Source organism: Paralichthys olivaceus, chromosome 10, assembly GCF_024713975.1.
Source record: "Paralichthys olivaceus isolate ysfri-2021 chromosome 10, ASM2471397v2, whole genome shotgun sequence".
NCBI classification, from domain to species: Eukaryota; Metazoa; Chordata; class Actinopteri; order Pleuronectiformes; family Paralichthyidae; genus Paralichthys; species Paralichthys olivaceus.
The window spans coordinates 22,173,837-22,196,515 of NC_091102.1; the positions used below are offsets into that span (position 1 = coordinate 22,173,837).

General features: G+C 41.1%; 1 protein-coding gene across 3 annotated transcripts; it reads right to left on the reverse strand.

The window, feature by feature from the left end:
* Positions 1-568: 568 nt before the first annotated feature.
* Positions 569-11,918, reverse strand: gtpbp8 (GTP binding protein 8). 3 transcript variants are annotated; one of them, XM_020099635.2, is made up of 9 exons: positions 11,771-11,918; positions 11,037-11,231; positions 10,768-10,921; positions 6,328-6,426; positions 5,586-5,716; positions 4,250-4,349; positions 2,695-2,813; positions 839-959; positions 569-620 (listed from the first exon to the last, which is right to left on the reverse strand). In XM_020099635.2, exons 2-8 carry the CDS (start codon positions 11,204-11,206, stop codon positions 869-871), a joined length of 864 nt encoding a protein of 287 aa, XP_019955194.1. In that variant the 5' UTR covers positions 11,207-11,231; positions 11,771-11,918; the 3' UTR covers positions 569-620; positions 839-868. The 3 variants fall into 3 exon arrangements, with proteins under 3 accessions (XP_019955194.1, XP_019955193.1, XP_019955195.1); XM_020099634.2 differs by lacking the exon at positions 569-620 and having other exon boundaries at positions 649-959; XM_020099636.2 differs by lacking the exon at positions 569-620 and having other exon boundaries at positions 649-959; positions 11,037-11,264; positions 11,771-11,911.
* Positions 11,919-22,679: the final 10,761 nt, after the last annotated feature.

Sequence of the window (22,679 nt, forward strand, 5' to 3'; positions counted from 1 at the left end):
TAAAGGTGCCAGCCAGTCATAATTAATATGCATTTTGTGACATCAGACAAACTATTATAACCAGGCCATCAGGTTAAACTCATAGTTCAAGTCACGTCAATAATCCTGTGCAAATATGCTACCTGTCTGTATACTTTATATATAAACACACATATTCCTTTAGAGTATACTTGTCACTTTAGTTTTAAACTTGCATCCTCTAATGTATATCGTGTTAGAGTTTTATATTGCACTCTTTTTATTGTATTTGAATTTAATGCTCTTATTGCACTGCTGAGCTGACCTGTTTTTCACCTTTCACTGCTCTATTGACCCTGTGTTATGTAACTTTTCTTACCAAACTTAAGAAACATAAATCTTTCTAACTTGATTCCAAAATATGACGGCAACCGTTCCAAGTAAAGATGTGACAAAAAATAAATAAATCACATGGTGTCATTTCAGGTCTAATCAGGTGTCCACAAAGTATTTGCCATGTCATATACTGTACTTGTGTATCTTGTGCTTGCATTCCGAAGGAGTGATGTAGTACATATAAAGTTAAAGGACAACCAGCTGAACCAACAAGTCAGGGTTTTACATTTTAATTCATAGTAAAAGCATCTTCAGATATAATTTAGCTGTATACGCATACGCGTACACACACACACACACACACACACACACACACACACACACACACACACACACACACACACACACACACACACACACACACACACACACACACACACACACACACACACACACACACACACACAACATTAAAAGTGCTGTTAAATCTTCAGGATTCCCATTATCTGCTGTTGTGAAGAGATAAAAGAGAAGGAGTCCAGACCTCACTCATGGAGACGAAGCTGACCTCTGATCAGCTCTGAGAGGTGTTCGTTAACTTGATGCTGCCTGTTAGATGGCAAATGAAGCATCTCAGGAGGTGGATTCCTATAAACCGGAGGGAGCTGTTGCAGAAAAAAGGAGAGGCAATTTATCAAACTGCAAAAATTTGCTCTCAACACATTTCTAAACTCACATCAGACAGAAATTGAGGCGATAAAAGGACAGTGTAAATATCAACCTGTAAAGGTTATAGCCCAACCGCAGGTTTATTTATATCTTTTAAATATTTCCTGCTAAAATCTTTGGTGTGCACCCAGGCACAGCTTCAGCTTGGATCAACAAAAACACGGTAAGTGTGAGCTGTTCCCCTGAACAAGCCTTCACAATTCCAGCTAAGCTGAAACCTGCTGAGACTAATGGAATGAGACCATCATTAAGGTAATTGTTGCTTTTCCTATTTTGACATGTCTGTGGTAAAAAGGGTCTTTAAAGTCTTAAAGGGATAGTTCACAGAAAAATGTACATTCACTCATCTACTCACCTCTATGCTGATGGAGGGGTGGGTGAAGTGTTTGACTTAACAAAACACTTTAGAAGTTTCAGGGGTAAACAGTGTTTCAGCCCAGGCCACTGCTTATAATGATCATAGTAAACGTTTTTAACAGATCCACTGACATACGAGTGTCAGGGCTTGTGGACACCACACGAGCAGTAATGAGGCATGTTATGTTTTTTCTGTTTTATTACGTCTGAAGAAGTGGTCACCTCTGCTACAACACTGTTTACCACTGAAACTCAATAAAATAATAGAGAAATGCTATGTAGAGTCAGCTGTACGACTAGAGATTCACCTTTCAATCACATTTTAATAAGAGAGGGTAAAATAACAGGAAAGTACACTGAATTTTAATTAAAACTTTTTTGTCCTACACATAGGTGACACTTTCTTTTTGGTCGAGTATAATTACAACTATTCATTATTTTAAATATTTGTGTTTGAATCTTATGTTTGATCAGATATTTTATTTAATTTCACTTCAGTGCTTTTCAAACATTTTCTTGACGCAACTGCTCACTTTAAGTCTAGATTGGGACTGGACGAAATCCAGTCAAACTAAAAAGAAATACATTTAGCAATAGCACTTTGTGATGTCATGGTTTACTTATTTTGTCTTTATCTAAAATATCCTAAAAAAACACAGTTGGTACAATATGATTAATAATAACTTTGACTTATTTTGCAAACTATAAAAAGTAAGAACTAGGAACAGAATTGCAAAACCAGTGTTTAGTTACAAATGCTGTGGTTTGTGGCTTCACTTCATGCTTTACAGCCTTTGCAAATAAAATAAAATGCTGCTGCTACAACTATGAAACTCCCCAAAGCTGGTAAACATTTCATTAATAGTCACTTAACTCTGGATGAAAAAACAGTTAAGAAGCCTTGCCTGGAATTAATCAGTGAAGAAAACACAATGTTTCTGTTAAGTGTGAGTGTAAAAGACTAGATACGGGACATTCAGTTTTTCATTCTAACAAGTAAAGATGGGAATATGTCACAAACAGAAAACAACTGTTTGTTATGACAACAAATTGCATGAAAATAAGAAAAACCAGCAAGATAAATGAATCCACAAATGGAGCTTAGTGATTTTTTCTACAATGGCAGGATGATGTTGCAGAATAAAAGGAGTGTCGTGACACAATGGAGCTCTGTAGCACAATGGAATAAGATACATCAGGATATGAAAGCACAAACAGAGCTTGGTCAGCTCAGTTCATTACTATGATGGATCTTTTCATGACATTTGTTGACAATGTGAAACGTATAGATCTAAAAGAACGTGAGAGTCTCACCTGACCAGAATTGGCTGTGGAAAGCAGCATGCAGTCTGCGTTTTAACCACATCCTGAAGATTCAATAGGTTTGTCAGCAGTGTCCCGTGCCCACATTTGTCAATCTTTGTCACCAACATCTGTCCAGAAAAATATATTGCGCATTATAAATTATGGCAAGTGGATTTGCACAAATTCTTGAGAGATTAAAGAGCACCGAGCTAACAAGAGATAACAGTGTCAAGAGTATCCTGATTCACATGTTGTTCTAATTGATCAACTAATCAACTAATCCACAGCAGTAATTTTATGAGCCAACACAAGGGGTGGATGGTCTCGAGTAAGCAAACAAACCAGTTCTAGACTTTTTCTGACACCTACTGGCCAGTTAAGAATAATACACTATATAGTTTTTATTTGATTTTATCACATAATGGACATGAAGCTTTTTGTATGATCCTCCAATAGTTTTTCCAATTTTATCATTTCTTTGGTCAGAGGATACTGCTGATGCTTGAAATGAATGAATGGATAGGAGACCAATCATCTACGACAGTGATGCACTGAACAACTGTGCTCTTATGCTTCATCTTAGCCCAAGCAAAGCAACAACTTTTTAAATTTCATTCCAGCTCATGGCTTCATGCTTCCTTTATATTTCAGGAGAGGGAGTTAATCTTTTTTGAGAGCTGAACTGTCACAGCCTTAATAATGGTCAAAGTGTTTAATAACCTGTGAGCATGAATAATTGACGGCAGAGTGCTCAGAGAGTGGGGGTGCTTCATTATAATGCCATAGCGGTGGCATTTCAGAGGGGACAGCAGTTTTTAAATAGCTGAGTGGGAGCGTTCAGCATTAATTCAGTGTGGACCTAATGACGAGGATTTGGAAGAAGAATGAGTTCCGATGGAAAAGTCAAGGTAAAATCAGGTTCCTCTAAATATTTAGCAATAGCAAGTACTGTGGGTAATCTTCTGTTCATTAATAGTATCTATGCCTGCTAACCTCTTTAAATTGTTTTTCTCACACGGTGCTGGATGTGAGCTTGTTTTTGCTTCTGGCTTGGTGCAGCTCTGTGTTGTTTTTCCTGAGGTTACGCACACAGACAGTTATCCTCTAAGATACATCGATAAACCTGGGAACTCACTGTCCTTTTCCGAAGTCGAGCATCGTGAATATCTAAATTCTTTGAGGTGACTTTCCAGCTTCATGCAAATCAACATCCTGATCGGAAGTATTCTGATAACTTTTCGAAAGGCAAGTACATCAGCAGATGGTTTTCGTGAATACAAAAAAAATATATAATACTCAAAAGTCTAAATAGCTCTTTACCCACACCTCTATTGGTTTCATGAAGAAGACTCCAAGATTTGATCATGATGTAAGAAATTAACATATAATAAATGTATACAATGTAATAAATGCAATTTTCTATTTATCTATTCCAAATGGTTCACTTACAATTTTTCCTGCCACTGTTTTTACTTTCAAGCCCAAGACTTCATTTGGTCTAGTGAAATAAGATATAATGGGCTGCAGATGTAACTATTTTATGAAAAAAATGTGAATATCTTACCACATATGGACGTTTGATATCCTCACACATCTCCAGGGCGATGAAGTCGGCCTTCTGAAGACCAACGCTGCCATCAACCAACAGGAATGTCCTTACAAGACTACACAAGAAACAAAGATCGATACTCAAGTTCACATGCAACAAAAACCAGGGTAATGGTAACTGCTGTGACTCTTCCAGACATTTACTGACACAGCTCCAAAAGGTGTAGGAGACCTGGCATGTCAACTGACTACTGTTTCTACTATAATTGTATGCAGTAAAATGTTTTTTTGTTCTTCTAAGGGAGTCAGTGACACAAGGCTGCTATAATCTGACGGCTCCTGCTTAAAAAAACTGAATTCTGAGCCTTAAAGGACCAGTCTGACGTGTGTAGTGTTGTACGGGGTCACTCTGTCGCAGCCCGGTGTCATTTGGATGTGATTTAATAGAGGTAAACACAGTGGACAGCAGTGCATCATGGCACTGTGCCCTGGTGCAGCACTTCTCGAACCAATTTATCACCATGTATCCTGCAGCCGTCAGATGCTGCAGGGATGTAATGGAGTGGAGGAGAAGTTTGTCATACAGTGTGACAGGGAGTGATAACTTCTATTTAGAATTATTTATATTTTTAACATTATTCCATCACTGCTGTGCATTTAATCATGCAATGTATATGATAAAATCACCAAAGTGACAGTAGATTGAGGTTGTTAAAGATGTACTTCTGTACGGTGGCCCCAAAGGACAAAGCACACGCATAATGGAATGAGAACAAACATCCAAATATAAACATGCATCAAATATGAAAATACACGCAACAATAGAAAAACAGCAGGAAGAACAATGGGCTTATTTTGGATGGATGACATTACATTCACTATTACTTTCCAGGCAAGAAAGTATTTTGGTAATGTAACACTGATGGCTGCTCATCCTGCAGCTTTGTGTTCGCACCTTCTAAACAGTTAAGTTCAACAACTTTCAAAGGTCTGTGAAAACTGCAGTCATTAATATGTTAGCAAGTTGATTCATGTAAGAATTTTCTTTGGCACTTTTACTTCCCAAAGGCCTAAAACCATGAAGGCTGCTCTGTCATGGTCTTTGAGAAAAATCTCTTCCCAACATCGGCAGCATAGTTTAAGTCTGACTCGTGATAGAAAAGTTACTTTTAACTTTGTGTATTCATTACAAGATAGATGGTCAGCGACTGTTTTACTTTGGCCCTGCAGAAATAAATCATGCGTGTATGAGGAGTATTAATTCCCCCCGTTTGTGCTGAGACCACACAATGTGACTCTAGTGTACACACGCCTCTCCAGGCAGCGAACTGAAGCCAAAGTGAATATCTCACTTTTTCCTTGTGTAAAGATATGGCTCCACCATATCCACGAAGTCTTTGGGTGCTCTGTACCCATAGCCTGGCATGTCCACGATGGTGAAAGCTTTTCCCACTCTGAAGAAGTTCATTTTCTTTGTGTGACCCTATACACAGAGAGACAGGTAAAAAAAAAAAAAAAAAGACAAATAATATGTATAAAATAATAAAACAAAGAATAAATATCTAAACGCAGGTAAACAAGAAGACAATTCAATTAACTTATTTTTCAAAATCTAACTTCAACGATATTCTCTGACCGTCAAATCAAGTTTTATTACTAGTAATGGAAAGATTAATTTCATGCTTGTATAGGTTTTTATAGCCGCCACAAGTTATGATGCAGATTCAAATTTCAATCTGCAGATGCTGCACTTTGCTTTTGGAAAAGATTCAGAGGAAAACAAACTGTGTTCTTTCTTGTTGGTTTGTTCCTGTCTGCCGGTGCTTTTAAGCGTAGCAGTACACTGACTTCACTAATTAAATCAGCTACTGTGAGCTATACAAAACTGAATTATCAAATTTTGGTTGATGAAAAAATGGAAATACTCATTACAGCTACATTGTGACTAAGATTATATTTAAAAATGATAAGTTTCTGGTACATGGTAAAACAAACAACATAATCCAAGTTTCACTGAATATGTAGTTACTACCCTTTGGCTTTGGACATGCTAAATCCTGTAAGCGAAACAGGATGTTGGTTCAGGACACTCACTGGAGTTTTGGAGACTCTGACTTCGACCTCAGGCGTCAGGGAGAACAGAGCTTTGATGAGAGACGACTTGCCCACATTACTTCTGCCGATGAAACAAACCTGGAAATATACACAAGAGGTCCAGTTTCTGTTATCTTGTGCTACAACAGAATTTAAAACAATATGTTTATGTCTCAATGACTGAAACTCTTCTTAGTAATTCAGTGATCTGAACTAGCGATGGATTATTATTATGTCCATCAATCCACCCGTCTTCTTGCACTTATATGAGGAAAGGTCGAAGGGGCAGCAGGCTCAGCAAGGTGTTCCAGAAGACCCTCTCCCCCAGAGTCTTCCAGGGTCTCCTGAGAAATCCTGATGTACTCCCAGCTCAGATGAAATATAAACACCCTACAGCAGTTCAGCCCAGACTGAGGAAGCTCATTTTAGGCACTTGTATCCACAATCTTATATCGGTCACCAAGAGCTCATGATCAAAGGTAACGGTAAGAATGCAGATCTGTTAATCAAATGATTTGCCTCTGACTCAAATCCCTCTGCAACACAACGGTCCAGCACAATGCCCTCATTAATGCTGACTGCACCAATCTGCTTTTCCATCTCCCGCTCCATCCTCCCCTCACTCGTGATCAAGACCCAGAGATACTTAAAATCCTTCACTTGGTGCAGCTACCCCCCCCCCCCCCGACCCGGAGGGAGCAATCCACTGTTCTCTGGCAGACAGCCATGGCCTCAGACGTGGAGGTGCTGATTCCCATCTTCTCATCGTCTGATGAGGTCAACAGAACCACATTGTCTGCAACGAACAGGGATGCAATTCTGAGGTTTCCCAAGCTGGACAAACACCCGCCTTGAAATCCTGTCTGTGAATATCACATAATCAACTATTATTATTATTAGCATTAATAGTATTTATACATTATTTGATTACAGGTCTTATTTTGTTTTTTCTCATTCAGTTAATTCTCCAGTGAATATTTTAAGCCCCACACCTGCTCTGACTGTCACGGACTGCTGCCATTGGCTGCTATGGTTTTTTCCGTTGCTGTACCAGTGACGGCCAGGCCAGGGCTCATCCATCTCTCTGACACAAGACAGATGGATGGAGGTTGGTGCTGCCAGTAAGCTACAAATACATCATCCTCTGATGGAGCAAAGGGACAGAATGGTAACTAACTCGGCATGTCAAAGAGACCCTGTCGTCCTATCAACACAATATTCCATTCTGAACCCTCCAGTGAACACTACACTCTATAAGGTTATAAATCTGCTCATTTATTATCGAGTGTCAACCCGTGCTTAATTATGTATGTGGCTCCAGGAGGGTAAAGAGACTTTACACTACATTTTTTAGACTTTGTGTCTAGCTTTTGGGACAAAGAAGGACAACGTGAACCTCAATATGTTCAACACAGACTGAAAAGAATGCCTTCTCTACTCAACTGTTCATCTTGTAAACTTAGGGTCACACTGGCCAATTGTTACCAAACCCGACCATTGCTGCCAATCTGAAGGCGATACAGTTTAACACAGGGAGGTCTGCTCACAGCTGGACAAAAAGAGAACTGAAAAGAGATCAAACTATAATTTCCCATCAACAGGGATTCTCAATCGCATTTGCTCCGTGAAGTTTCCACACACTTGGACTTGCAGGAAAATATTTGATGCAAAGTGGGAAACAGATGTGAGCAATAAAAAAAAAGGTTTGTGCTTCAAATGAAAGAGATGATTCAAATCTGTAAACTCATTCTGTACATGTATTAACTATCAACTTCTGAGACTGAAGATTTGGTGGCACTGTCCTCTGTGGTCCCTGTACAAACACTTTCCCCTCCATAAAAACACAAAAGAAGAGAAAATGTGATAATCTAAATTGCAGCTTACACCAAAAGGTGCTCTCTCTAATTACCAGTTAAACAGGAACGTTTAGTGGGCTAATCTTTAACAGACATTAGTCTTTTAACAGCCATGCATTAAAAAACACACTACACTAGAAAGTTAAATTGGAGTAACATCTTCATTAGCCTGAAGGTTCCACAGACACTAAAACCGTGCACTTCAGTTCAAATAAACGCTGCTTTCAGAAATGCACTGAACTCGAGCTGATCTCCTGACATTCTCCAGAGGGGGGGTGTATCTGAGATGAAAAAGTGGCACCATACATGCAGAAGACACGGATGAAGATGTGAAGATTTTGGTGATAAGAGCCAACGCTGGTGTTGATGTGCTGTCAGCAAGAAACGTGTCCAACTGTCTCTGCACCACCCCTCACCTGAACGCTCTAGAGTTTCTAGGGTTGTTGTGAACACGTCTGAGCGGAGAATCTCCTGCAGCTTCGTCCATGTGTGAACGGCAAGCTCCAGAGAAAGTCTTCGCCCAATTGTGCGGACAGTGTCTGGAGTTCCTGTCTGAAAACAGCTGAACAGTTGAAAACAACTCTCAGCTAACAAATCTCGATCGCCAGATAAACAGCGTCAACACTCTGTTCTCATTGTCATCTATTGTCTACTTGCATTTATGTGATTGGCCGATGCAGCGACGTGCCAGGTAATGGTGCAGTGGGGCAAATATTGTGGTTCTGCTGAGTGAAGAGCATTCATTTTACTTAAGCAGCGCAACAAGAGCAATGCTTCAGAAAGTTAGCGGCTCATCGTTTGGGACGGTTGTTTTATTAAGAGTAAAGATACACGAGGTCTCATTCCTCAGCCTGTTCTTCACAACAGATCTGTCAGTGTGCTGTGCCACAAGAAGTCTACAGAACTCAGACCTGTGGCCCACATTACCATCATCCATTTAGTTCTACGGAGCTTTTTTCATCTGCATATGCGCAAGAAGGGTGTGGCAGTATAAGACGTATTCATCAGGTTGTTCCCAAAAAAATTAATGTGTTCAGATCTGTTCTGGTGAACCAACCAACATTTATTCTTTCTTTGTATAATTGATCATTTAAAGAAATCTTTGTTTTGTCCAGTTACTGTACTGCTACTGTTATTGTGTATAGTTAAAATTATATATTTATACTCACTATTTAAAGCAGGCATTTTGTTTTAATCTTCAACTGTAAATTGAATGCACTCCAAAAAGTTAGACCATCATGCACTGCAGCCTGTTGCAAGTGCAGTCAGAGTGGCAGAAGAAGAGGCACCGTCACACTAGACAGAGATTGAGCAAAGAGAGATACAGGTTTACTGTCATTTTTTGTTTCTGGTTCATTTTCTAACCGACTGCACTCAATAATTAGTTGGCGTCCCAACACTTTTGAATGCAGGCAAGTATATTTACTGTGGGCATATCACTACTGCTATCGAATAAAGGCATCTCACTCAGACAACAGATTGGGTGCTAATGTAATCTGCTAATGTGATTTTCTTTTTGATTTCTGATCCGTTGGGAGAGCCTGGCGAGCAGCGCGCTCCTCAGACTCCTCAGCTGTGCAGTGGCTCGTCTCCTCTGCCGACTGAGCAGCAGGATTTCAAAACTGATTCTTAAAACGCCCGCTTAGAGCACAGTAGAGAAACTGAGGAATATATGTTTGTGATGCATTAAGTAATGCTCACTCGCTTAGGAAACAGTTGAATGTGAGCTGTGACAACAAGGCTTCAAAACCCAAACTGCTATTGTATGTATTTTGTCCTGCATGTTGTGGAAATGCTCTAGAGTTTGTTTATGTGACAAAGATAATTGATAATCTCTGGTGCATGTTAATGTGGTGGTGTAACTGAAATGTATCAGCAGCTGTCTGCTGTTTCAAGGATATATCAGGAGCTGACAAGAGGTACAATATGAGGAGAGAAGGTGGTATCACCATTTTCTGAACAGAGCACAACATTTGTAACAACCCATTAAAACTTTCCCTGCACTTTGAATTACATTATACACTTGAGCTGCTTTCAGACCTGCACTGAAGTTTGAACATTCTCATGAGTGTGAGAACGCAAATGTGAGAGTCAGTTGCTCTGCACATTTTCCAGAACTTTTCCCGCCAGCCTCTTGTGAAATGTCCCGTGTCAGAATACGACAGGAATGTTTCCGCAAAGTTCTCAGCCGGTCAGCGGGCTTGTTGATGACATTTCTACAATGTGACGGATGCAAAAATGGAAGCATACAAATATCTCAGGATGAAAATGAGGTGCGATACATGTAGAAGATTCCTACGAAGATGTCAACTTGGAAAGACAATGAGATTCAAAATCTACTTGGGATAAGGCCTGGTGCCGTTGTTGAAGTGCTGTAAATGAAGCACTGTGCTTTATGACCCTGATAATCTTCTGCAGCATCAGGACTAAATTTCCCATACAGATTTCTGGAGTTAATGTCTCAAAACTGCTATTCAGTGGTATAGTAGGGCTTAGTGCTGGAGCTGTGCAACAGAACACACTCATTTTCTCAGCACTGAACATGAACAAGTTGTTTAGAGTACGACTGAGGCTGCCCACTCACCTCTGGCTGGTGCAGCGCAGGTATATGGTGCATCCTCTCTGCAGAGATGTAGTAATCAATCGCATGTGATGGTGAAGAGCAGAACAGCTTTTCTGCTTTAATCATGTCCTCCACACTGGGATGGAAGAGCTGGAACTGTGTTCTGTCCACGGACCTGGCAGTTTTAGTTTCATATCGTTAAAAAGGAAATCAGTTCAAGGAATAAAGCAAACACTTGAGCATGAGTCAAATGTAAAAGCAGTGCTAAATGTATATATAAACCACAGTACCTGTCCAGGTATGCATCCAGCTCACTGAAGGGGTAGAGTAGGCTTTGGAGTTTGTTCGGGGGGAGCTTTGTGGCACTCTGCAGGGAGGCCAGTTTGTGTGCACTCAGCCGGGAAACAGCCGACACCTGAGTCACAGGCTGGAGCCACAGTCGCAGCCGGGGACAGAGCATGTTGCCCTGCAGGTCTCAGAGCTGCCTGTGGGGTCATGAACGGACAACCAGTACCACACTGAGAAATAAGCACAGGTAGATTTAAAAAGATTCCCTGAGGACAACAGCTTGTGTGACCAGTGGGAACAGTTTCTGCATTGCCCTTATTATGATGAGTTAAGAAACTTAACCACGTGAAATGAAATGATTCCATGAAAATGTCTGGTCAAAGTTCAGGAGCGTTCTGCTGCACGGATGAGAACAGAGTGGCTGAGTAATTTGGATGCTCACATGTTGGCTACCTTTGTTTCTCAATCAAAAATCATCTTAAAATCTAAAAAAAACAACCATCAGGATGATTGATTTATTTACTTTTGTTATTAATGCTGCGCTTCTTTCTTTTAAAAAAAAATCATTTTCAAAATAATGTCCGGGTTGACATGACACATGTGGGGGAAGATCCTCCACTGGAGAGACAAGTTAAAATGCTTCATTAACGAAATGTATCCGGCAGGCTGACGTTGTTGATGTAGTATGATGATAACCATCAGCGTTACACAGAGACAACACTTTAAAACAACTCACCGGATCTCCAGGGTTGTCTTCCCTCAGTGACTGCTCCAGCTGAGTTTAACTCCAGCTCCAGCTTAGAGTTCACATGTATCTGTTAGCATCGGTGCTCCATTAGCCGCTGCACGTCTTCCACGATGAGTGCAGCGCTTAAATGAGTCCGACTGTTTGCTTCTTCTAAAGGTTCCGCTTCAAACAAATACACATGTCGCTCCTTCCGTCATTTGTTTGAACCATTGAATTGTGAACAATAGTCGTGATCCTTATGAGGAGTTGTAATGTCGTCATATGAACGTGTTACTGTGACATGTAATCTTCCGTGGCATGGTGTTGTTCTCATGCATCAAAATGCCACTTTGAGTTTTTCAGTCAAAAGAAAATGTTAATGTCTCCAAACGTGTCTGTGTCCAAAACAATGAGGTTCTGAGGCGGGTGAGGCGTTTTGAATGGGAGAGGAGCTTCTAAGATATTATTTACATAATACATATCATAGATTTATATTTTTTATATATTTTTTTATTATAAGACTTTTAAATCAAAATAACTTTATACAAGAATCTATTTATATGCATGTGCATTAATATATTAGTATGTTTAATTGTGTTATATTTTGGATCTCAGAAGCATTGTGTAGGAAGAGCACTTTAGTCCAGGTTATACCATGATGAAGCATGGACGTGTGCTTGGATTATGAGCATGGTCCAAGATCAATGTCTTAAACTTTTCTTTCTACTGATACTTACAGGGAATGGACACAAGAATATTGTATGAGTGGAAGGAACATGAGCTGTTTGTTTATTTCATCATTAAATTATTTCACTGATTTACTTTAAAGCCTCAAATTGTGAATGGATTTGGAGGTTGTTGTTCAACATATTACTTGTTATCCTTCTTATCATATGTATAATGTGGAAAAACAATGTGTTCAGGGCAAATTCTTGCCCTTTGGCAACAAACCAATATTTGGATGTGGGAGCAAAATTTTATGATAGGTATATAATCAGGATCCGAGCACACATTTTTTAAAATCCAAAATGCCACAAAAGGGTTACTTTATGCATTTTTTATTTAGGACTGCTCTAATACATTATATATGAGCAGACGGCGTGTTCAGACTTTTGAATAGACCTGTCACACTATGTCACATCCCACCACTGTTTCCTCTGGAGATGTCAGAAAGTGTTTCCTTGTGACTAAAGTGAAAGAAAATGAAGTGAGGCAAAAACAAGAGTGATGCAATTACATCTCTATCCCAGTGCTGTTCTAGGTCGTGGGATATAATCTGTGAGCTAGAATCCTCAGCTTCATTCTTCACATTGATGCATGTCTGGCAGAACGTGTACAGAAACATTCCTGATGTTGCTCTTTCGTTTCAGTTGCCTCGCATACACAGGGAAAGGTATAGCTCCAGCTGTCACATACATCCTCCATCACCCTCTTGGTGGGGATTATTGAGGATTATAATACTAAGGTTTGCATAGAGCCCGCCAACAAAACGTCTTCAGAAATGTAGTTGTATGAGGTGACTGTGATAAGAGTGACTGCGAGCTTCTCTCGCCCTCTGCATTCTTTTACACTGACACTCCCACAAGGAAAATGGAGTCAATAGTTAGGTTCAAGTGGTGGTCGGGTTTCACAGGTTTATGAACGCAGAGCGGTTAGCCGCCTCCTCACAGTTTCCAAGATTATTCACATTCCCTCTTATAGAGCAGAAGGATCTGTTCCGATGTTTATCCAGCTTTGATTAATAGCTTGTAAAGCAATGCTTTCTGTGTGAAATGTCGAACATTTGGCAGTCTCAGGTGAGTTCATTTTAAGCTAAGCACTCCAAAATAAATCACTGTTATCTAAGTGTCTCCACAGTTTGTTGAGCCCCTTTCTCTCCACTTGGTGGCAGTGCAGACTGCAGAATCAGCACTCTGCTTGTGGGCTGGGGTGTTAAAACACTCCTTGAACCACTATGTGCCAATTCTCCCTCTGCTCCATCTGGGTTTTATGACCTGATGTGATTCATTATATGTTTACTCACTGAACAAATTAATTCACTGATAGCCTATCCAATTACAGCTCTCATATTCTCCCTGTCCTTCTGCGCTAGAGTCTTTTATGCTTACGTGCCATGTGGAAATGCATGCACCTTTTTCATTCATCACCCATTTGAGACAATGTAGACTCATATTAACTGAGTGCCTTATTAAAGTGGAAAATTGAATACATAATTGATTCACCCTCTCAGTCTCTGTCTCTTCCTTTTATTACATATGCATCTGGTGCATCATCAAATGTTTTGCACGTGTTTCACAGTTAATTAAATATCTTCAAGTGAAACAATCATAAAAAAAAGAGTAGTTCTGCACTCCAGGATTAATTAGAAAATCACAGACCATAAGCATTACTTTAACATTTATTTCTTCACAGAGAGATGAGAACAGAAGGAATTGTCACCATGGACAGCTGATGGCCTGTTTAATAGGTGGACATTTTCAGCCAGTGGCCTTTTATATGGCTTTCAGCACAACAGAGCCCTGGACAAAGCCTTTAAACCTTACAAAACCACACTTTACTGGGGTTTTTAAGAGGCACTTGGGTGGCAAACAAGACAGTGAGGGATATATAGCAGCATAGGGGATAGATAAATGGTGCAAAGGTATAAGCTCGAGGGACGGGAGTGGAAAACGGAGGGGAGGGTGGACGTGGGTGCGCTCATGACTCCACCACCCCATCCTTCACGGTGAGCCAGAGGATCAAATGCCAGACCAATCAATCGTCCACCAAGCAGACATCTATAGCACAGGCCATGATGGCATTTACCTCCAAGGGGTGCATATCAATAAAATAAAAAAAAGATATCATACAAAATTGATTGTCCCCAAACAACCTCCCCATCCACACCATCCAACCAGCCACTCACCATTATCATCATCATTTGTTCTTTTGCTCTTTATTCGCTCTCTGTCTTCCTTGTCTTCTATCCGCCTCTAATCTCTTTTTTTTCCCTCTCTGTCTGCGAACCTTCATTGTGGCTTGACTGATGTCCAACAGACAGGTTATGCAGGGTTTGCAGGCACCATGTAGCAGCAACTTGAAGTGGGTGGAAAATGTCCAGCTGCAACGCTAACCAGCCACCCACACATTCCAACTGATGCCGCGTTAATCTGACACTGAATTATCACAGAGGTTGACCTTAGTGACATTTCTAGATCCATTAAATCATTCATTTACATGTTAACCAGCGAGGCCTAACCCAGCCCCCAACACACAACCGCCCACCCCCTACTCAGCCTCCTGCCAAGATGTGACAGGGCCACAATGGGACGTGCGCTGCCAGAATACCAAAGCCCCCCTTGTTCCTTAGTTTTGTTTGTCCGGGAGGATGAAGTACAGAGGAGTTTATCAAGTCGAGGGGGTCAAACTGTCAATACGCCTCATGCAAACACACACAGCTGTCACATACACTCGCCACAAGGGCAAAAAACAACCAAAGATTAACACAGGCTGTATTTCTTCTGTGTACCCATCTGGCAGGGTTGAAAGCTGTCAGGCCCAACACCTGTGGCAACACCCTCCATCTATCAGTGGTTAGAGTGTGGAGAAGTGGAGAAATCTGCTTGTGGAAGCGAATGCTGCATCAGTTAATCCTGCTCAAGCTTGTTACCTCCATTGTTTTCCCTCATTCGTCTCTTTGTCTCTGTTAAGTAAACAGACCAATCAGAGGGATGGCTGCCCTCGCTCTTGTAGAGAAGGAAAATAAGGTGATTCACCCTGCTGTAACCCACACATCAATAATATTAATCGTGCTCCTCACCAGACTCAAGCTTAAAAACGAGCCTCGTCGGCTGCACTGACTCTTCAACGTTTAACACCAACTGCAAAAGTATTAATCAGGAGATATGAGCTGCACAGTTTTTTCTGTTTAGGATCCCACCAGGTCATCGCTTGTGTCTTTCCTTGTTCTTCTCTGTCCCTCTCTAAGCATCTCTCATGAATACAGCATAAATATTTTGGCAGGTGGTGTTTGGAGGATATTAGAGCACAAGCTCAGAGCGCTCAGGGATATCGATTTTGCTTTAGCAGCCAAGAACCATGACTCTACTGGCATCAATACATCAGGGAGAGGAGGGTGAATGAGGAGGAATGACCTTGAGCCAGGAAGCAATCTTGACAAATAAAGCCCCTGGAAGGAAACAAAACAGTGAAGAAGTCAGGGTGCAGGAACTCAAGGGTGACACTGGGAGGTCTGCAGAAATACAATAACCCCCACCCATCAAGGACTTGGAGCATTTTGAAGTTTATTCTTTTTTTTTTCCAAATGTTAAAGAAGTAGGAAATATTCCATTCGGAAAAGACGTTGAAATATCTGTTACGGCTGGATTTCTTTTACTTCTGCAAAGACAAGATTGCAGAGGATCCTACATTTCAACTGCGCACTGTGGAGCCTGACTGTTTAATGTATATATAGATAAATGAAGCATCGCCTCCCACAGGTACAAAAATGAAACAAAAATATGGCTGCAGCTATCTTGTGCTGGTGACATCATTTGGAAATATATACATATATGTTTTCCATTAAAAATTAAAAAGCAGGTTTGTGTTTTTGGTCACATATCATTGTTCGTGTTCACGCTGTAACACAAACCCTTTGTAATATGACAGGCAACGTGTAGACGGGTAATAGTTCTGCCTGAAGAGAGAGGAGAGCAGAGGTAACAACATGGATGTAGTGCCCCAGCTAAAGGTCTGCAGCTTTTCCTGAAAAAATTATGAATCATCATGTGACAGAGTGCTGCATTGGCCAAGCAAATCTTGCAAGCAAACTGCAGAGCACACGGATCTTAATGTATTTCTGCTGTTTACCTGAAAGTGAAGGATAAAATAATTCCTGCTGATAAAATAGAATTCATGAACAGCTGTATAGTGTCTGATAAGCCTTTAAACTAATGGATCTGCTCATGTGGGTTTGTTGCCAGAGTGACACACTGACAGTAGGGATTCCATTGTGACTGAAAAAGACCCAGTTCATATGACGTGCTGCTCAAGAGGATAAAAGAATTTGTATCTGTTTCAAATGGTCCTGTAAAGCAAAGAGAAAGAGAGGAGACACCTTATCATTTATATATCAAGTTCAATTTTATATATCAAGCGGGTCTCACTTGGAAGGCATTTGTAGCATATCGTTATCGGCCCTGACAACTGGGGCCCTGGAGCGATTCAACCCTCCTCAAGCAGCTGTGTATTGGCATCTGAATGTTTTCTCATTCAGACAGCTCAAGCATCATTTTAGCTTTGGCTGAACTTTCTTTTTTGTATGAAACAATGACAGCTGCCCCACAGCTGCAACACAGAGCTGAATGCAGTGACAAACAACATGTACAGTGACCAACAACTCTTTTTTAATATATAGATGGTTTGGAAGTTGAGGCTTTTCACACCTTTCATTTAAGGACTAGATGCTTTCAAATAACTCGAACTTCTTTTCTTCAACAGCTGCTGAGTTCACCACCTGTTCAGATTCTGTGTACATTTTACTGAAGCTAATCTCAGCTTCAGTTTGTTGATGCTACAGTGCAGGTCAATGGGAAGTGAAGTCTGACTGATGTTTACATACTCCAACAATAAATAGCACCTGAAACAATAAGCATAGACTTGATCCTTCTCTTACTGGCTGATATGAAAATACACCCGAGACCAATTAGAAGCCACAGGGCACCATTCCCTCACATTGCAGCCTCTCTGCTGCTGCAAACTCTGATAGGCCTGAATTCACTAATCCATGAACCTGTTTATTCATCTGATGCATTGGCCCATGTGGAAATGAAGTGTGAAGGCAGTGGTACTCCTACATGCCAACCCTCAGCTGGTTATCAGCACAACAGTGAACTGTGCAACTCTGAGAGGCAACCTTCAGATTTATTAGCTCATGTTTCAGGATTTAGACTGTTCCCCACCCCAACAAGTCCATTACCACAGCCACCACCTCACTATCTCAGCTCGCTAGCACCGCTTCTCTATATGCTTTGTCCCTAACACACACACACACACACACACACACACACACAGAAATTCACAATCCTGTTCCTGCCTCTTTGTGTCTCTGTCTCTCTCTTTCATTCCACAGAGATGATTTATTTTGTTTCTCCCCTCTAACTCCTCCAGTCTTCAGCCGCCCTCGGGGTCAGTGCCGAGCTCCATCACTCTGTCTGGATTCTTAATCCCCACACTGGAGACGCCCGTGCCAATACAGGAGAATAACAGATTAAAAAACACAGCCCCAGTCCCGAGTATCTCTCCTTTCTCTCCCTCTGTCTCTGCCTCCCTCCATCCTCACAACAGATAAGTGAGTGGAAAAATAAACTTGGGGAAGAAAAGCCAGGGTTGAGAGGCGAGTCATCGACCCGGGGATGACAGAGAAGCTTCCAACGCAGTGGTTAATGAAGGTGATGCACAAAGCAAGGCCCACTGCAGAGGCTCTCTGAGTTATAACACTGGAGCCTTGGGAGGTGGCATGACTGCTGGCGGGAAGGTTTCTACTTCACCGCAATTGTCTAAGGAAGATCCATGGCTGACCCCCAGACAAAAATATAGCAGAAAAGTAGCAGAACATAAAAATAATGAAACCTGAGGTTCCACTTTCCGTCACCTAAAAGAATGGTTGTTTCACCTATTTGAGGTCATTGTCAGCTTTGGCCCGGCTGTAAATGGATGGAGGATGGAGTGTTACGTTTAAGACAAAAATCCAAGAGGTGTTATTGATAAAGTCTATAAGAGAAGACAAAATGGCATAGAATCTGTAGTCCCCTGTGGTCCCACAACAGCATGCCTAACCACTGATCCAAGACAGTTTACCAAAATCATGCTGGTATTTGCATTTGCTTCATAACCCAACCAGTGACCTTAAACCAGCCTCTTTGACAAAGTGGTCGCAGTCCTTTCATTCGGATATAACACTCCTGTCCCTGTTGTGTGAGAGATGGGCATGGAGAGGGGAGTGGAGGGGTAGTGGGTGGGGAATGGCACAGCTACAAGGGAGATAATGGCTGTGTCAGTTTCACACCACTCTTCCCATAAAAGCTGATCCAGGAGGGAGCTGAGCAGGGAGGGGAATGCAGGTGCACATGTTTGTTTCTTTTAAAGAGTGTTTTTGTGTGCGATTTTGCATCGGGGTTGCACCATGTCCTTATGGCAAGTAGGATAAGTAGGGTTAAGTTCAAATCCATCTCCACCTCTAAAGTTTTACCGTGCAAATCTTTTAACCTTCGGTGTTTTATTTACCTGAATAACTGAAACAGTATTTCAAGATTAGCCAGGTGAGACAAAATAGGTGAATCCCCTTGAGAAAACGTCTTCTCATATTTTCAAATCTACCTTAAAAAACGATGCAAAGAAAATGTGAAAACTCAACGCTGGTCTGGACGATCAGCAAAACAGATCATTGAGGCAAAACATAAGAGTTGTTGGTCTGCCTGAAAAAGAGGAGGGTGGCCACCCCTCATCCTTTAAGGAGTCCCTTCTGGTCGAGGTCTTCTATATAAACTAAATTCCCTGCCTCTGATTGACAATTGCAATCACGATTTCGGAACGTTGGCGCACATTACCATTATTGATGGCTGGGCATATCAACCTGCTTCAAATGAATTTTGTCCCAGGAGGGATGGCTAGGACCAGCCTCCTCCATCACTATTGGGCTTGTAACACTCAGAAGGTTGTCATGCTTGTCCAAGGCAGCTCACATGAACATCCACCTGAATGGGTGAATATGGAATCAATTAACCATCCTATTCACTCCTTAGTCACCTCCCCGGTACCACTGGTAAGTGGTACTTCATGTAGCAATCCAGTTATAGCTCACACAATCTGAATATGGTATCAAATGAGGAAACAATCTTGAATACGAAAAGCCACTTTAATGGCACCTGTTGCGTGAAATCACCTCTCCATCAAGTTGGACCTCTCTTTCCACACGTGGCATAGTAATGGTATTTTAGTCATTCAGGAATAAAGTCTTGATGGGCTGTTTGCATTATTGATTGGTAGAAAAATGTACACTACCCTATTTTCACTTTAAGCATTAACTACAGATTAGGCACTTTGTACAGAAGGGTTATGATCCTTTTTCCTGAGATACCCCAAGAGACACCAATAGATACTCTCTCAAACATTGATCCTAATCTCAAGGGCACCATCACACAGATTTACACTGTACTGGCCAATATGAATCTCAGCCCATGGATAGCCTCAGGACTCTCTGGGAACACGACCTTGGCAAACCTTTCTCCCATGATCTGTGGAATGCAGTTTTGGAACAGAAACACTCTTTCTCCTCAAGCAGCAGATATGAGCTAATACAGTTCAAGGCCGTTCACCAGGTCCATCTTACACAGGCTAAAATAACCAAAATGTACCCTAACATTGACCCCACCTGTGACTGGTGCAAATGTGCACCTGCTACTCTGATTCATATGTTTTGGTCATGCCCTGCTCTACACACATTGACTGAAGCTTTTAACACATCTGTCCACCCACATCCTCAAGTAGCTATATTTGGCATAACACCTGATAACTGTGATTGGCCACCAAATCTGTACTATGTGGTTTCTTTGCTGCCCTAACGTCTAACACTTTTATACTGGAAACACATTAAACCTCCATGCCATATTAGGTGCATCAGGGACATTATATTTCATCTTAAATTGGTAAAGATAACATTCACTTTGAGGGGCAACAAGGATACATTCACACAGGTCTGGATGCACTTTGATAGTTTAACCAAAATCACATATTGGGACACCTCTTGCTTAAAGTCTGACATGGCCCAAACTGAACTAGCTGCAGGACATGAGTGCCATTACATGGATACATATGTGAATATGTGGTGAACAAAGTTAAAGCTAATTGTTTATATATATATAAATATTTATTTTGATGGATTTGCTCTCACTGGTTTATTGTTTTGTATTGATTATTATTATTATGACCTTTTTTCGTGTCTGTGGTTGTGTGTTATGAAACTCTTTATTCAAAACAACTGTGTTGTAAAAAAGTTTGACAGATTTATTCCATGTAATCTTTACATTTTAGTAGCATAGATTTTTTAATGCATTTTTAAAATAGTACATTTTCAGTGTGGTCTATGCAATGCAACAATTAAAAATGTTCTGATGAATAATAGACCTGCATTCTTTGTGTAAACTGTGGTAAATATTGTCCGACGCTGCTTTAACATGCAGCCAGTGGCTCCCCCTAACCCTAACCCTAGTGCAATCACGAATGTTGCTTATTTTTCACTTCAGATGCTCTGTTGTTCTGTCACTATGTTGGGTTGTCCAGTCTCATGCTTCAAACTTACATAAAGATTCATTGGTCGACGTTTCAGTGCAGAATTCTGATGACTTTTGCAAACTATCATATCTCGTGTTTGAGTTTTCAGTCTGTCTGTGTGTGTCTTTAACAGGCTCATTGTTCACTCCTGCACAACCAAGCCTGTGACTCTATAGAGGACAGCAGGGTGCAGGGTGGGGTGGGGTGAAGAGCACTGCAGTGTCCTCTAAATCACCATCATCCGTCCTCTTTCTCAGTCTCACTCTCTCACTTCCCTCTTGCACTAAAGAAAGTCTGTAGGCCCTGACAACAGGACGTCCCTCTCCCGTGGCTTCACTGCAGCCAGGACATACGCTTTTGGCTCATTGTGACTCGCTGGACTCTGACAGCAAAGCCTGCACGCACAATGTGTTCATTGGACAGGGCTGCACGTGATGGTTCACAACCCCGAGTCCCTCGGGCCCCTGAGCTCCGTCTGTGTGGCGCTGATGGCAGGTGGGGGCCCTGGCTGGAGGGTGAGGTCATCTATATGGGGACAAAGCAGAGGCAGCGAGGTAATACAGAGGGAGCATATAGGCCAGGAGACACTGTCTGAAGTGTGCAGCAGCAAAGAGGATTGGGATGGTGTGTTAGAGAAAGGTGAGGAGAGAACTACAGACTAGGAAGAAAGCCATATTCCAGTGAGAGCTGAGGAAAAAAATATTTTTCACTTTCAACCTCATCAAGATTCATCCGTCCATGTGGCACTGTCCAGCCAGAGTCTAAGTGCATCAAGTGATTCTTCACCAGACATCAGTAGTCCAAGATACAAAATCTTTAAAATCACATTTTTAAAGTTATACTAAAGATAAAATAATGAAATGATCAACCTCTTGTTCACACTTCAGGTTCAAGTGCTGATGTAAATGTATTTTATCTGAGGGGAGCAGCAGATTCAGGTGCTAGTGTAATTTGACAAGTTGTTATTTTCACAATATTAATTATAGCTACTTTCAGTTATGGGGAACATATATGGATGAAAGATCACTGAAACATGCACTGACAATATGAGCAGCTCTTATAATTTTAAACTCATCTCTTAATCCATAATAAATGATATCTAAATGGAGTTAATGGTATCAACAATAGCTGATCATCTAACCTTAGGTAATGTTGGTAACATGATTACTTAGAATGTTCGACTGATATGTTTCATATTTCTATTGTTCTGGACACATACAAAATGAAATTTGATATAAATGGAGGACCAGAGTTGATACAGTTCACCCTGTGGGGGAATTTGTAACAATTCTCATGGCTGTCAAGACATTTCACTCAGAAATGTCACCTGCCGGCGGCACAAGATGAAAACAAAATACAGGATTGCAGCTGATGAGAAATTTCACAGTGGACCGCAGCAGTGGACTGTCTGACTTCAGCGTGTTGAGACATGTTGCTATGTGGCTAAAAAAAAAAAAAAAAAGGACATCGGAGACAAACATAAAAGGAGCAATAGGAGAGGGTGAAATAAAGCCAGGTTGAAAGCTGTTTGATGAGTTCATAACCTAACACAGCCACACAACAAACAACCCGCAGAGAGACTATCTTTGCAAGTGGTCTCACCCTTCCA

Coding starts and splice junctions, on each gene's coding strand:
- gtpbp8 (XM_020099635.2), bottom strand. CDS start 11,206: ATGCTCTGTCCCCGGCTGCGACTGTGGCTCCAGCCTGTGACTCAGGTG. Junction 10,922..11,036: donor CTGGATGCATACCTGGACAG/GTACTGTGGTTT, acceptor TAAAACTGCCAG/GTCCGTGGACAGAACACAGT. Junction 6,427..10,767: donor CTGCGCTGCACCAGCCAGAG/GTGAGTGGGCAG, acceptor GTATATTTCCAG/GTTTGTTTCATCGGCAGAAG.